This window comes from Brachyistius frenatus, unplaced genomic scaffold (genome assembly GCF_029030835.1).
Source record: "Brachyistius frenatus isolate BFR_SWC_R1_liver_20210118 unplaced genomic scaffold, ASM2903083v1 Contig_67, whole genome shotgun sequence".
Taxonomy (NCBI): domain Eukaryota; kingdom Metazoa; phylum Chordata; class Actinopteri; family Embiotocidae; genus Brachyistius; species Brachyistius frenatus.
The window spans coordinates 1,732,892-1,747,411 of record NW_027210666.1 but is presented as its reverse complement, the minus strand read 5'-3'; the positions used below and the strand labels follow the sequence as shown (position 1 = coordinate 1,747,411).

Here is a 14,520-nt window from a genome sequence, read left to right as displayed (position 1 = left end):
AGTGTAGGTAGTTAGCAGAAACAAAATACCTAAAATGTGTATACACATTTAAAGAAGCATTTAGAATATGAATCTGGACCAGTCATTCATGTGTTATGCAGTTGAGCATATGTTTTGTAGAAAAATCTAGGTTTGCAATGTAACTACTTGTCAAAAAATAGGGGCAATATTTCAACTTAAAATACAGTGGACTAAAGGGAGAAAATGGGAGAAAATAAAAATGCAAATAGCTCAAAATTGTACTGCAGTACGTGACTAAATACTCGTATTGTTATTACAGTGACATAATTAACAGAAGCTGTCAGTTGCTTTCATCCCCGTGAGGAGGTCATAAAATAACCATGTGTATGTTTTATCTCTAGGCTATATGGCTGGTGGTAATGATAAACCTGATGAATGCAGTCATGAGTAATTTGTGTCATTTATAATACGGGGACATTCTGTGCTTCCAGAGATTTCCTGGACAAACCGGTTACATTATACATCTCGATTAAGCAGTAATACCAGATCACATTATGGCAAGATGTTTATTTCAAATTACAACCCCCAAAACTACTTTTGATGCAACCAAAGGCAATAGAAAAGAAAGTGTACCTAATGTCATTGTCTGTCCAATTATTTATGATTGCACAAAATTACCATATTTACACCTACCATACTATAGTGTACTGTTGTTAGATCCAGAAAGAGCTACTTCTTTCTGGTTTTGAGGCAACTGTTGTGTGTTTCACTCTAAAATTAATCTGAAAATGCTGTTTAAAAGTGTTACAGTAAATTGAAACACATTTTCATTCAAATAAAGCAAATAAACAAAGCAGAAATAATTTAATGTGCAGTCAATAAGGGTAGTTTATATTTTTGCACATGAAATCCACTAATTTGTTGTGGTTGGTGATTCTATAGGTTTATTAAGTTTGTTGTAAGAACAGTTACAACATTTAAATATGCCTTACCAGTTATTGCAACAGTGATACAAAAGTGAGAAAGGAAACATACCTCTGAGTATCAAATACTCTGATACACCTTATTACAATAATTCTCAACACTTTCACCCACAAATGGGTTTAAATGCAGGACTTCTAACAGAATCTCTATTGTTCTCATTATTGCTTCATTCAAGTAGAGACTGGGTAGCTTCTCCAGAAATATTTTTTGCAGTTCAAGGACATAACAACCTCTCTAGTCCTTGAAGACAGGGTTATTTTATCACGTGTTATCATGAAAAACGTTCCTATTATCACCACCAACAATACATTTTCTACAGTCAACATAAATGATATGAATGCTCTTTTTTTTTTAGTTAATTTCTCTCCATCTATTTGTCCAGTGCAAAAATTACAAGAAGTTCACTTCAAAACACTGTGCCCTTCATCTCCACTGCAGTTGTCATCTTCCTCCTGCTTCTCTTGACTCTGCAGGAGAAGAGGAGCCAGGTCACCACCGAGCCAATCAGAAGACTAATAACAGCCAGCACAGTGGCGAGCCATACTGGCACAGTGTCCGAGCAATACGGATTGAGAGGCTGGGCTGTGCTGTGCGTCGTGGGCCCTGAGGCGGTGGTGGTAGGCGGGGCTGTGCCTGTTGGTGTGGTCCAACTGGGTAAGCTGTTCACCTTTGTAAAGATGTAAGGATTCTCCTGTAACACACCAACAGCAAGGCCTTAAACTGAGTCAAATCCACCTCCATGAACTGTCAATATTCATAAACTGTTCACAACTAGGTCAGCAGTAGCATGAAAAAAAAAAAAGTGCTCGTGTGGCAGCTTTCTTACCTCAGTGGGGCACTTGATGTTATTTCTGGCATTTGTGAAATTGTTGTATGTCTGTTTTTTGCCCACTGGTTCCAACTAGAGATATAACAGAAATACATCTTTGCTCAGTTCATGACCTAATGAGATGTCTTCATCCAAAAACCCTTCTCCTGTCAAACACAGATAGGCTTTTATTGTTCGCCTTGCCAGACTCACCATATTATTCCACAGAGCTGCCGCCATGTCAGCGTGTCCTCGTTCACTGAAGTGGAAACAGTCCTCAGAGAAGTAAGTGGCGTCAGGTCTGCCGTCCTGGAGGAGAATAAATTCAACATCATTGTGTGTGATGTGCGGGTATAATGTGCTCTGAGGAGTCAGACATGTTACTGTCCTAAAGTTACATGTTTGTATCTGTGCAGTGCGCTTACAGCATTCAAAGGAACAACGGAGTTTTTAAAAAACGGCTGGACAACCACAGCAAAGTCCTCTCTACCATCGTAGCGGCCTCCATTCACCAGTTTTTCAGTCTCAATCTGAGAGAAATAAAAGCGAACGGTATTACAGCCAATATAATAACCCTGTTTCATCAACACCTGTTAGAAAGCCCACATTTTCATCTCACTGTTCCTGTCGACTAACCTGCAGATCCCTATTGATCCGTTTTACTTCAGCCAGCTCTGGTGAATCCTCTCCTGGTATCAAGAAGCATGGGCAGACATACCTGTGGATAAAGGATGAAAATATACCAAGTTAGTGGATTTATTATTGATTCAGGGATGAGGCAGTCTTTTATTAAATGCCTCATTCTTCTTATATATTTCTCTGCTGGATTAACTTGGTATCAGATCAATATTAAAAGAAGTGCTTTTGACTCAAAAGAGCAATCTTGCCGGACTCAGTGCTCTTGGTTCATGAAGAATTGATTTGTCATGAGTGGATCAATGTGCGTACTTTTGTAACACATTGCACCCGAGGCTGTCCCTTTTGATCCGGCGAAGCCCTTCAATTTCCAGAATATTCAAGATGTTGACAATCGTCCTGGGAACCTATAGTCAGAGAGCAGGTTCAAAGAGTAAAATTCAAAATTGGCAAATGATAATCTAAGGAGAGGTAAGGAAAGGTGAACCTATGCATTTTTTTATTGCAGGATCTCTCCCCAATATATTCCTATTCAGTCAAGTATTATGTATTAGTAGATAACATCATCTCACCTCTTTGTACAGGATATCCAAGCTTGTCATTAGATGATGGCTGTAGTTCTCAGGTGACAAAGAGGCCTGTAGTTTTGAGACACACAATGCACAAGGTCTGTTATTAATTCATGAACATGAGCAGCATGATTAAGGCACCTTGGAGGAAAACTGGCCAAATTTGAATCTCAGCAAATATCAACCAAAAGAGCCAATACAACATGTAAGAGCATACCAGCAACAACTAACCCTAAGCTGTCACTACCACAGTTTCAGAGCTCATCTTAAATTGATGCTGTGCTTTGATATTCTGCTTCAAAGCACAAACATTAAAAGAGAGACTCCCCTGTCAGTGGAGCACGAGGAGAGTAAAAAAAAAAAGGGATATGGGAAGAAAAAAAAAAGGGAGGATAAATAAGAAAAGAGAAAGAGAGCGAAGGAGGCATTGAGACAGAGACAGGATGAAGAGAGTCTGGGTTGACTTGTGTTGTTTATGCCTCTTAGTGAACAAGGCCTGTCACTGTGCCCTGTGTGCTTGTTTAGTGCAGACAGAGGAGGGAGGGGGCGGGGGCAGGGGGAGGGGGGATCTGTGTTGGAGGGGTAAAGTGACAGAATGTGCTCATTGAAAAGAAACCATGTCTGCTCTCATCTCACTCTGACACAATAAAACAATTAGGGGAGGGCTGCTCACAAAGCTTGATTATTCTGCTCCAGTGCTTAGTTCCATTTGGGCAGTGATATCATGAGACAGGGCATCACACAACACCAAGGGAGGTTTTTAACCACTGCGCTATAGCAGGAGCTTCTTTTTCTGGAGGGGAGTGCTTGGAAAATGTCCGTCACCCACTGGATCATCCTGCAGTTCCTGTGACGACTTCTTAAAGCAACTCACCCGGTCGTTGCAGTATTGACACAGGTCATTGCCTCCAATGAAGAGGGTCACGAGCTTCCAGTCGTCCTGAAAATTCACCATCTAGTTCCATTCAGTAGATGGTGAAGGATTCAGAGAGCCAAACAGATGGAGCAAAGATTGAATTATCTTGTTTTACTAGCACATTACTGTAAAATACTAGCTATAATTTGTTGCAAAAATTGTAAATCAGAGAATGTATTAGAAATATTCATGTTAAACTCACAGAGTTATTTTTCATGGTATCAATCAGGTGTCGGACCTGCCCTGGGATTCCTCTGTATGGAATTGATTCATTGTCATGAGTGTACAAAAATGTTGACAACAGTAACAGAACCATTTGAACATGATAACACATGAATATTAGAACTCACGATATTTTAGCCCCTGATACAGCCATATTGAAGCCAGTCTGCCATTTTCCTTGGCCCTTTGACATTCCTTTGATGTGAGGATTGAACTTCTTCAGGATATCTGATGTAAAAGAAAAAACAATGTGAGTATTTTACTGCATACAAGACAAAATGTTAGTTTTGTTTTAGACCAACTCTGCCATCTAGTGGTGCGAAAGTGAGGTTTATGACTTACTAGGTAATGTTGTGACACTCTCAAGATCTTTATCCCCTCCGATGCTTGTTAATGAAATACAGACAAGCAAATGAATAAGCCGTTCACAATGCAATTTGTTTATGTGGTTTGTGTGCAGTGTCTCACCTCCATGACACCCCTCTGTACTCCGTTCTTAACTGCAGCAGATTCTTTGCCTTTGCACCAAAGCCGGCCTGCATGCAGGAGAGCTGGTTTTAGGTTAGGTTAGGTAGTTACTTTATTAATCCCGAGGGGACATTTTTTCGCTACAAAGCCTTGAATAATTTCAAAACACATTTGATCCATTTCACCCTCTGACTCATTAAATTGATCTTGCTTTCTGAGCTTACATTAACTTGATATATAGGTACCTAAAGAAATGGAATGTGTAACACCATTGATCCAGCAGTGGGTCCATTATTACTCAGTCCAACTGCATTAACTAACATTATTCAAATCCACAGAACTTTATTGCTCATGGCTCTAGTGAAGATCCTACAGATAAAACACAGCATGACAGCAAGGATTTTGCATGAATAGTATGGAGAAAATGATCCACAGGACAAGACAATGTAATAGAGCTGGCTAAAAATGTTACAATTGCATCCATCATTACTAGTATTACACCATTGATAATACCATTTATGAAATAATGATGAGGGAATGTATTAATAGGCTTTTACTACATTTTCTGGTGTCTAGTTTTAGTTTACTCGCAAACAAATGCACTTAATTTAGAACTTTCCTAAACACAAAAAGGCTTATGAGGAATACAAAAAGAGAAAGAAATAAAAATATTTAAAACAAAGACAAATAGAGTAAGTGTTTAATTTAAAAGACTGCGAGAAGCAAGTGGAAGCTAGTAAGTCTTGATTGAAGCAAACTATTTAGAGAATTTATTCCACAAAGTCAAATCCTTGGTCGCATTTGTGTGCATATAACTTACCGTTATAGAGTCTCCTACAGCAGCCACCACTTTGATGTCTGCAGGCCGTATCCTATGAGCTAACAAAACATAAACATGTAGACATTTCACATGTAAGCCTTGTATTAGACTTGTGGTAATAACCGAGTGTCACCTGAAAGCTTACCTGAGGTGGGTACAGAGTTGGATGGAGCTGTGTTCACACAGGAGAAGTCACTGCCCCAGTTCTACAGAATAACAGATGTAGTTTAAGGATTTCTATAGGCATAATCAATTACTAGGCATTATGCATGAATAATAATTACTTTCCTGTTTTAACTTGTTGTGTATGAAAGACAGAAGCTATAACTTACTGTAACTGGAGCAGAAGTGGGTGGAGGGCCTGCAAAGGTGTAGTTGCTATTGATAGCAGTCCTGACGAATGGATTGGTCTAGTAAAAGGACAAAAAAAAAAAAAAAAATCAATACACAAAAGTGATAAAAACAACAATGTTTACTGTACAGTTTTGATCAACTTTTACCTCAGAGGGACACTTCAAATCAATGTCAGCTGTGAAGTCTTGTGTGAAAGTCTTGTTGCCCACTGGCTCTAACTAAGAGATTGTGAAAGTCAGTGATTTATTTTAGATCATTAGGAGAAATAAGAAACAAATGTCGCCAAAATACAAAAGGTGGGAAATGCTTTCTAATAAAAGCAAATCCTACCATGTTGTTCCAAAGAGCACGAGCCATGAGAGTGTGAGCTTTCTGGCTGAGATGAAAACAGTCAGGTGTAAAGTAAGAGCGGTCAGGCCGGCCATCCTTGAAAAACAAGGCACAGATAGTAAGTAATAACAAATTAAAACAAATAACCAAATAAAAATGATTGTGCTTCAGAGCTGACTGTTCTTACCTCTAACTGGGGAAGGACAACCTCTCTAAAAAAGGGCTGCAGAACCACAGTGAAGTTGTCTTGTGTGTCATATCGCCCAGAGTCAATCAGCTCTCTCATAGCATGCTGGAAGGAAAAACAGCCACCATATAACAACCACACAAAAATATTTATCCATACAGTGACAAATATTTCAAGTTGACAGTGGTAGTACACACTCTTTAGCCTTTAAAATGTTCAGGTGATGTTGATTATGGTTCATTTTTGGTGAACTTTCTCTGCTTTCCTTTTTGTTCAGCGTCTTCAATAACTGGTCTTGCATGCTTGGAATTCTTTTTTGTAGCCACATCATACAATTTAATAGTAAACAGGTATAAAGAAAGAAAAAAATACAGATGTACCTTTAAAAAGTATAATTATTTTTTTACTGATGATCATTCTAATATTACTATACACTATTTAAGGGTCATATAAAAGATGTGCCTTCACCTTTTATAAACACAAATATAGCAGAGAAAGCTGTTTTTGTCAAAACAGGTCACAGGAAGAGAGAGGAACCAAATACACGACACGGAAGATGGAGTTTTGTAGAGCTCAACTTACGTAGTAAACAAAGAGACACAGGTGCAGGCAAAAAGGCAAAAACTCAGGAAGTGAGGAAATTCATAGACAAAGAGTATTAAGATGGCAAGCAATGAAATTACCAGGAGGAATGAAGACATGACGATGAGTCAAAGACAGAAAGGCAGAGCTAAACACGAGTGCTGATTCGTTAATGAGACACAGGTAAGCAGAAGAACTGGCGGGAAAAGAAACACAAGAGCAGAAAGTGAATCAACAGAAACGAGAGGTAAGTGATTTCAAAATAAAACGGGAAGCTCAGCAAACTAACAGTTAGAACCATGACATGTTTAGGTGTTACTTTTACTTTCGAATAGAAAAAGAATAATGTCGCTGCGGAAATGTGCAAAGTTCAGAAGTTTGCAGGCCACATAAAGAAAAGCTTTCTTTTAACCTATCTTGGTTTTGCACCTGATAAGCTCTGTTGAAGTCATTGACCCTCTGGAGCTCAGATGATTCCTCCTTAGGCTTCAGTATGCAGGGACAAATTAGACTGAAACATAAACAAGACGGCTGAATACTAAAGTATGGTCAAACTGGTGGTCAAAAATATTTAGGTTAAACTGTTAAGTCTAATGCAACCAAAGTTCACTGACCTCACAAGCCAGGTGGGACAGCCCAGACTTTTATCTTTGTGCAGCTCACGCAGCGCTACAATGTTTAACAACTCTACCAGATTGACAACAGCACGAGGTACCTGGAAGATACAAAACAAGTTTGCAGGCCGTCTTCATTTTGCATTGTGATTGTGACTTTTCTAACACACAGGTGCAAGTAAAGTAAAGTGCTTGAAACATACTTCTTTATGGAGTATGTCTAGAGCTTGGCGGATACGGCCGACCACATTCCTGGGTGAGAAGAAAACCTGCGGGATAAACGTGTTTTTCATTAGCACAAAAACATGAAAAGCATGAAATGAAACCTGTGCGTACATAAATGTGAAACAAGCTAAAGCTGGAACAATTGGTCAATAAATCAATTAGTATTTTGACAGCAACTATTTCGATAATAGCTGAATACTTTGCTGGTTTCAGGTTCCCGAATGTTGGGAATTGCTGGATTTCCTCTTCTATTAAGAATCTGTTGATCCAACTAAACAACCAATTTTGTGAGTTTTGTCAATGTCTGGGAAATTGTTGTGCTGATGTTGGCAATCATTAGTTCTCATAAAACAAGTTATCCTATTTTAGATGATTAATGCTTTCAACATGAAAAGGAAAGTAGATCATCTAGATCAACAAATTGACTGCCTGTAAACAGATACAAATTCAAATGACCAAACACAACATTTTGTCTTGTAAAATAATTTACAGTATGAAAATTATCGAAGCATTAGGCCAAGGTAAATACAGAATCTGATTTTACTGTGAAAATCTGTGGAGGAAAAAAAAGAGTGCTCACACTGTCCGTGCAGAAGTCACATATGTCATTGCCACCAATAAACATGGTGATCACTTTCCAGTCATTGTGGAAATCAATATGCTGAAATCGAAAAGAGGTAAATGTTCTGTTGTTAGTATATTAATTGTGAGCATAGAACTGAGATAAGGTTCATATAAGATCATATTTAAGTGTGTTTGAACTGAAGTTTATCACTGCCTTACCGAATCGTTTTTCATTTTGTCCAATAGGATTCGCACCTGTTGCACCATATCACTGAAAACAGGAACAAGTTTTGAGGGTAAAAGTTGTACAAATTCTTTGCTTGTCGAGCCCTGAAAGGTCAGCAAAATTGAAACTAAGTAAAACAAAATGTGACTGACCCACACTTTGCTCCTGCCACAGCCTGATTGAGAAAGGCTTCTGGACGGTCCTCTTTACCGATTCCCTTTGAGAATCCAGTCAGTGAAGGGTTAAACTCCTTCAGGATGTCTGCAAAAAAATCACTGGGAAGGTCAGAAAACTAAAACAGAGATTTTATTGATATAATTCATAAAATTTTAAATTCTAGGTAAAGAGAATCGAGTAAGTAAGAAGGAAGAAGTAAGTAAGAAATGCTCCTCGTCTGATTAATTGCATTATTAGCTAAATCAATTTAGAGCTCATGAGTAATTTGTGAATTTGATCTCACATCTGTAATATATTTGGATGATTTAGTATTAGCAGTCAAAACATTCAGTTAATTGAGGTCATTAGCTGGCATTAAAGGCAGGTTGTGCAGTCTGGCGATAAAACAGTAATTTAGATGTTATCAAGCATGGTGCAACAGTTGGTCTGTGACTGGCATTTTTTATTGGACAAAATTGACCTCAAGCAGGCATCATTTTGTCATTTAATATTAATGTCATTATAAGTAAAAAGATAAGAGACAGACATACTTGGCAGAGTGGTCACAGTGGTTATATTTTCATCACCACCGATGCTGAAAATTGTAGAAATCGCCTTTAGTTAGTTTTAAATGCTGCAGAATTATAAAATGAACTCCTGAAGTGTTTTCCCACATTGTCAAAATTCAAACAAACTTTAACTTGTGTTACTACCTCCATGACAGTCCCCTGTACTCATTAATCACCAACAGAAGGTTGTCTGCCTTGGCACCCACACCATTGCCTGCCTGCAGAAAACATCAGGTGTTACACAGTAATACTAGAACTAGTGGAACCAAAGGGAATAATGATTAAATCTGCACATATATTGCAGTCGTGAGTGCTCCAAGGTCATATGCAAATATAACCATTATATAAACTGAAATTCAATCAGTATTTCACTCTAACTGCAATCTTACCCATGTTTCATTTGCTTATCTGCACATAGCCACTCATAAACAGTACAAATACAATCGTTCAATATCTTTAGATTTGTCATCCTGTTCTTTTATACACTAAACACCTGATCTTAATCTATAGTAATGCTTATTGGGTTAAGTAGTTTTTTTTTTCAGATATAAATCCAGATATTAACAAAACAGAGGTAGAAGAATGGAAGCACTCACTGTCAGGGAGTCGCCTACTGCTGCCACCACCTTGATGTCTCCAGGTCTGAGCTCATGAACTACACAGGAGAAAGAATAACATGGTTGAGCTTGGTTGAATTTAATTATATATATTTCCAAAAGTTGATACAAGTGGGGTTTTTTTTTTTTACCTGAGGTGGGGGTGGTCAGAGATGGACTACGGTCTGTGCATGGTATCTCAGTACCCATAACCTAAAAATATATAGTATACGCCCATAAATTAAAATTTCTACTCAATAACTCTACAATCTGGTTTTGAAATTGTCAAAGAAAACCTCTTACAGGATCTGTTAGTGCAGCGGAGGCGTCGGTGTAAAGCGCCCCCTCTCTTTCAGTGAGAGAATTCATCTGTGTTCGCAGGAAAGGTCGCTCCTGGGATGAAGATTGAAAAATCTCAGTTGTGATAGTTTTAGTGTCAAATTCTAAGTCTTAATAATGATTTGAATGTCTGCTCTATATGTTGGACAGCAGCCACATATCTAATGGCTTTGTAGGCAGCTTTTGATAAACTGTGTTGGCGTGCCTGACCTGGGTGGGGCACGGGATACGGATGAAGCTGCTGTCCATGACCTCGACCTGGTCTGTCATTGGCTGAAGCTGGAGGAGGCAGAGTTGGGATTTGTTAGGATTTTGGGGTCAGCTGGAGCCATTCTATGCAATCAGTTATCATACAGCATCTGACTGTACTGATTCTTCTGCTCATACATGCATGCAGAGTGAACAATGTCAGAGTTAATCATACTGTCGGTAATCTCCCAGGTTAATCTTTACATCTCTTATCTCATCCGGTGTCAGACATACGAACGCTCGCTGTAATCAGTGCTTCATCTTACTCTTGGTTTTTGGGATCATAGTGACTCTTTCCTGGCTCATTTTACAACAGGGGGGCAAAACAACATTTAGAGCTACAGCATTCTGGTTGTCACACAGTTAACTGTGTATATGCAAACTGTTCTTTTGAATGCCATGTGTGATTTTGATTAATAAGAATTTACCAAGTTTGTCCATAGCTGAACCGCTAATTGGGTCAGGTCAGACTGTGTGTTTTCCTTCAGAGAAACAAATAATATATACAGTTAGCCAATAGTTTTTTTTTTTATGAATAGTTACTGGAAGAAAGCTGTATAACTTAAAGCAACACTTACATAATCTGAGTTGGGTTCAAGGATAATTGGGGCCGACTGCAGCACAACAGTGAAGTCTTCACTTCTGCTGTGCCACTGAGGATTTTTTAAGACATGACTTAAAGAGTCCTGGAAAGAAATTAGATGGTCAGGCAGGCAGTAAAATGGGATTCCGATGCAAGCTAAGAAGCACAGCGCCATGTACTTCACCTGCAGTGCTGTCAGAAGAGTTGCTTTTTGTAGGTTGTGGTTTATGGTTGCATCTCTCATACACTCGCACCCGCTATAATACAAAGCAAGCACATAACTATAATCTGCCTTCACAATTGACATACTGATACCACTACAGGTGGACTACTGCACACGTGTAAGATGCAAGGTTTTGCTGGATTTTTACTTGGAAAAACTTGAAGCACTCACTTATCTTGCTGATGATTTCCACTCCAGACTGCCACATGAACTAAAGTGTGATGCAACTGGAAACATACACCCAGCACGTTATTATTTTTAGGACCCGAGCACCGATGGTGTGAAAGCCCTATTGTTATTCAAGCAATTATTATTATTCTCCGTAAACAGCTGCATTTTTGGAGGCTTTATCATACTCAAAAACTCATGAAATTTGGTACACGCATCTCTCCCAGCGAAAAATTTCAGATTTTAGTGGAGTCGAGAGTGGCCGTGGCCAAATTGCTCGCTGGCGCCCCCTAAACAGATGCCCCGGCAGCTACATTTACCTACATGGATGAAATTCGCTGGACATGTGGATCACACCGAAATATACAAAAAAGTTCCAACGCACCATTACATCAACTCAACAGGAAGTCCGCCATTTTGAATTTAGTTGCCATTTTTGGCGCTTCACACATGTTGTACTTTAACAAACTCCTGCTACAGATTTTGTCGGACCAACTTGAATTGAACACAGTGGAGCACTGGTTGCCTCACAGTGAGAAGTAACTTGAGGCATCCATGTCAGTTCAGAAAAAGGTCATACTCCACAAAGTGATAAAAAAAAAAAAAGTCATCCAAAATATCCAAAGTATGTCATCCAAAATATTCAAAGAAAAGTCATACTGGCATGTTGTCCAAAATATGATTAAAAAATAAATAAATAAATAAATTTAAAAAAAAGTCATACTATAGCATGTCGTCCGAAATATTTAAAAAAAAGTCATACTATAGCATGTCATCCAAAAAGTGACCCAAAATTCTGTATTCAACAAAAAGTACCATTACCCGTTCGTGTAGGATCTGCTGAGCTGCCTCCATTTCCCGCACCACAGTTTTAACATCCTCATCAACCTGAAGAAGATAGAAGCCATAATTGTTTACAATTCTTTTGAAATCCTAACACAACATCAAATGCAACATAAAGTGGGATTTGTTTTAGGAGGTATGAATAAAGGAAACGTACATCTGATGAACACGCACACATTAAGTCTGTGGGGATGAACAGCAGCACGAGCTTCCAGTCTGTCACCTGCAGGTACATACAGGAAACTGTTACAGTTGTTTGTAATAAATTAGATGCTTCAGTTGGTTTAATGAACCAGGACCGTCTACTCTTGAGCTAACAGAAATAACCGGAGTCACTGAGACATTATGATTCAGTTTGAGACAACCACAAAGTCACTCTGGGAGATGTGGTGTGTTTTCTTGTTCAGAACTTTCTGGCATTTTCTGCTTTTTTGTCTGCCATGAAATTTGCCAAGAGTTAGATCAGAGGATCACTACCACTCTCTCATCTGTCAATTAAAAATGAAGCTTCACCCAGGAGACCGTGAATGTATCTCATCTTAGCTTCACTTTGTTTGAGTCTCGTTAACTGTGATTTCTAGTTTTGGTGAAAGTTGCTCGATCTCCCACTGAGCTGTCTTCGGGGAAGGGATAGCACACAGTCCTTGATCTGATATTCTGCTTTCAGTCAAAGTATCATGGTAAATATTTCATTCTTATTCATTTCTGATCATATTTATAGTGGATAAACTCACTAGGAGTAGAGGTGACTGAAATAATAAAAGGTTTAAAACATACAAAATTGTTATGAGTGTAAATTGTACCTGATGTGCAAGTGAAAGAGACAGTTCTTCTGCTTCCTTCAGTAAACTCCTGCAACACATACGCTCACACATAAGGAGTCCTGCAGCAAGCTTCTTATAAAGCATTTATGTGTGTGACCATTCGTGATGTGTGTGTGCGTGTGCGTGTGCGTGTGCGTGTGCGTGTGCGTGTGCGTGTGTGTGTGTGTGTGTGTGCTACCTGGGCTGTGATGAGGTCTGATCCACGTGTTGAGTGATCACCTCAGGATTTAACATGGACAGCAACTCTATTCAAACCACACAGATACAGTTAAATAAGTGTGTAATATGAGTAACCCCTTACACAATCCGGTGATGGATTATATATTATCACATAATGACTGCTGTGAAAAGGACAGCAGGTGAAAGCTTTTATTTATGTCGTCAATTTTGCTTGCTTTAATGTGAAATAAAGTTCAACAACCGTTTTTTATGACCCCACTATCTTATCCTTAGATAAACTCAACCGGACTATGTTTATTGTTCTGGCAGCTTTTCTACATTTTCCTGCAACACGGTCCTGACTCCGACCTTGAACTAAACTCTACATGATCACTAAGCCTGAGTTGTGTGAAAAGCATCTGTTTTAGTTTAAATCCACTCAAAGTTAATAAATGACAGAGGAGGGTCGTTGTGGTTAACTGAAACAAAATCAGGTGACCAGGCTGAAAAACATACGTAGAAAACTAGATTAAGATGATTATTTAAAAAAAATAGTATACAGAAAGTACTGATACTTGGTTTGAAAGATTATCATTGTTGTCAACTTCATGATTAAATTTGTAACCATGTGAAAATGTTGCGACTGGCTGTAAGTGAGAGTTCATATTCACCAGCTATTCTGCTGACAATTCTGGATGCTTCATCCCTGATAATGAAGACAGACACATTATAAGAGACTGTGAGTATATTTAATATAATTAGGTTTAGCTTTAAATCCATTCTGGAAACAATGCATAATGTTTATGCATTTTAATTTTTGTTGTCTACCTGTTTGAAAGTGGCATTCCCAAAGTGTAAACAGCTGTGACATCAGCAGGTCTGAGAGCATGGACTGATGTTGAGAAAAGGAGGAAATTAAATGTTAGCAGTGTAACCAACGAGAATGAAAGGACTGATCCTTATACCCAATAATCTCACAAAGTAGTAGCAGATCAATATTCTTATTGATTATGATTGCAGAGGGCGTTACCTGAGGAGGATGGGGAGAAGGGAGCAGGTATTGGTGAGCAGAGTATTGGCATGTACATTTCTGTCTGTAGCACACAAAAAAAAACAAATTGTCAGACCAGCATTTAGAGTCTAAAATATAATAATACATATATTTTTAATGAAGAAAAGGTGCCACAACTGAAATACAGACACCTTTTCTGATGAAAGTTCATTTTCTCGTGTATCAACTTCAACAGCATCTACATTTGAAATAAGGCAGAAATGTATTTATATTAATGCACGCACAAACATTTCAGAGTGTTAGGTTGAAAAAGTTAACTAGTAACCATAAAAC

At 38.5% G+C, this 14,520-nt stretch overlaps 1 protein-coding gene across 1 annotated transcript; it reads right to left on the bottom strand.

Annotated features, from left to right (window-relative positions):
- Nucleotides 1–551: 551 nt before the first annotated feature.
- On the bottom strand, nt 552–14,263 carry LOC138625937 (phospholipase B1, membrane-associated-like). The gene is made up of 41 exons (XM_069707268.1): nt 14,206–14,263; nt 14,004–14,067; nt 13,847–13,881; nt 13,195–13,261; nt 12,996–13,044; nt 12,350–12,415; nt 12,172–12,237; nt 11,353–11,408; nt 11,143–11,215; nt 10,954–11,061; nt 10,804–10,857; nt 10,337–10,405; nt 10,091–10,180; nt 9,940–10,000; nt 9,788–9,846; nt 9,336–9,409; nt 9,174–9,217; nt 8,619–8,727; nt 8,460–8,511; nt 8,257–8,337; nt 7,655–7,720; nt 7,452–7,552; nt 7,267–7,348; nt 6,256–6,360; nt 6,069–6,164; nt 5,885–5,956; nt 5,717–5,794; nt 5,530–5,590; nt 5,385–5,443; nt 4,565–4,632; nt 4,439–4,482; nt 4,225–4,324; nt 4,077–4,128; nt 3,833–3,913; nt 2,962–3,027; nt 2,702–2,796; nt 2,390–2,471; nt 2,179–2,283; nt 1,967–2,062; nt 1,772–1,846; nt 552–1,636 (listed from the first exon to the last, which is right to left on the bottom strand). The coding sequence occupies exons 1-41, from the start codon at nt 14,261–14,263 to the stop codon at nt 1,352–1,354; spliced, it is 3,204 nt and encodes a 1,067-aa protein (XP_069563369.1). The 3' UTR covers nt 552–1,351.
- Nucleotides 14,264–14,520: the final 257 nt, after the last annotated feature.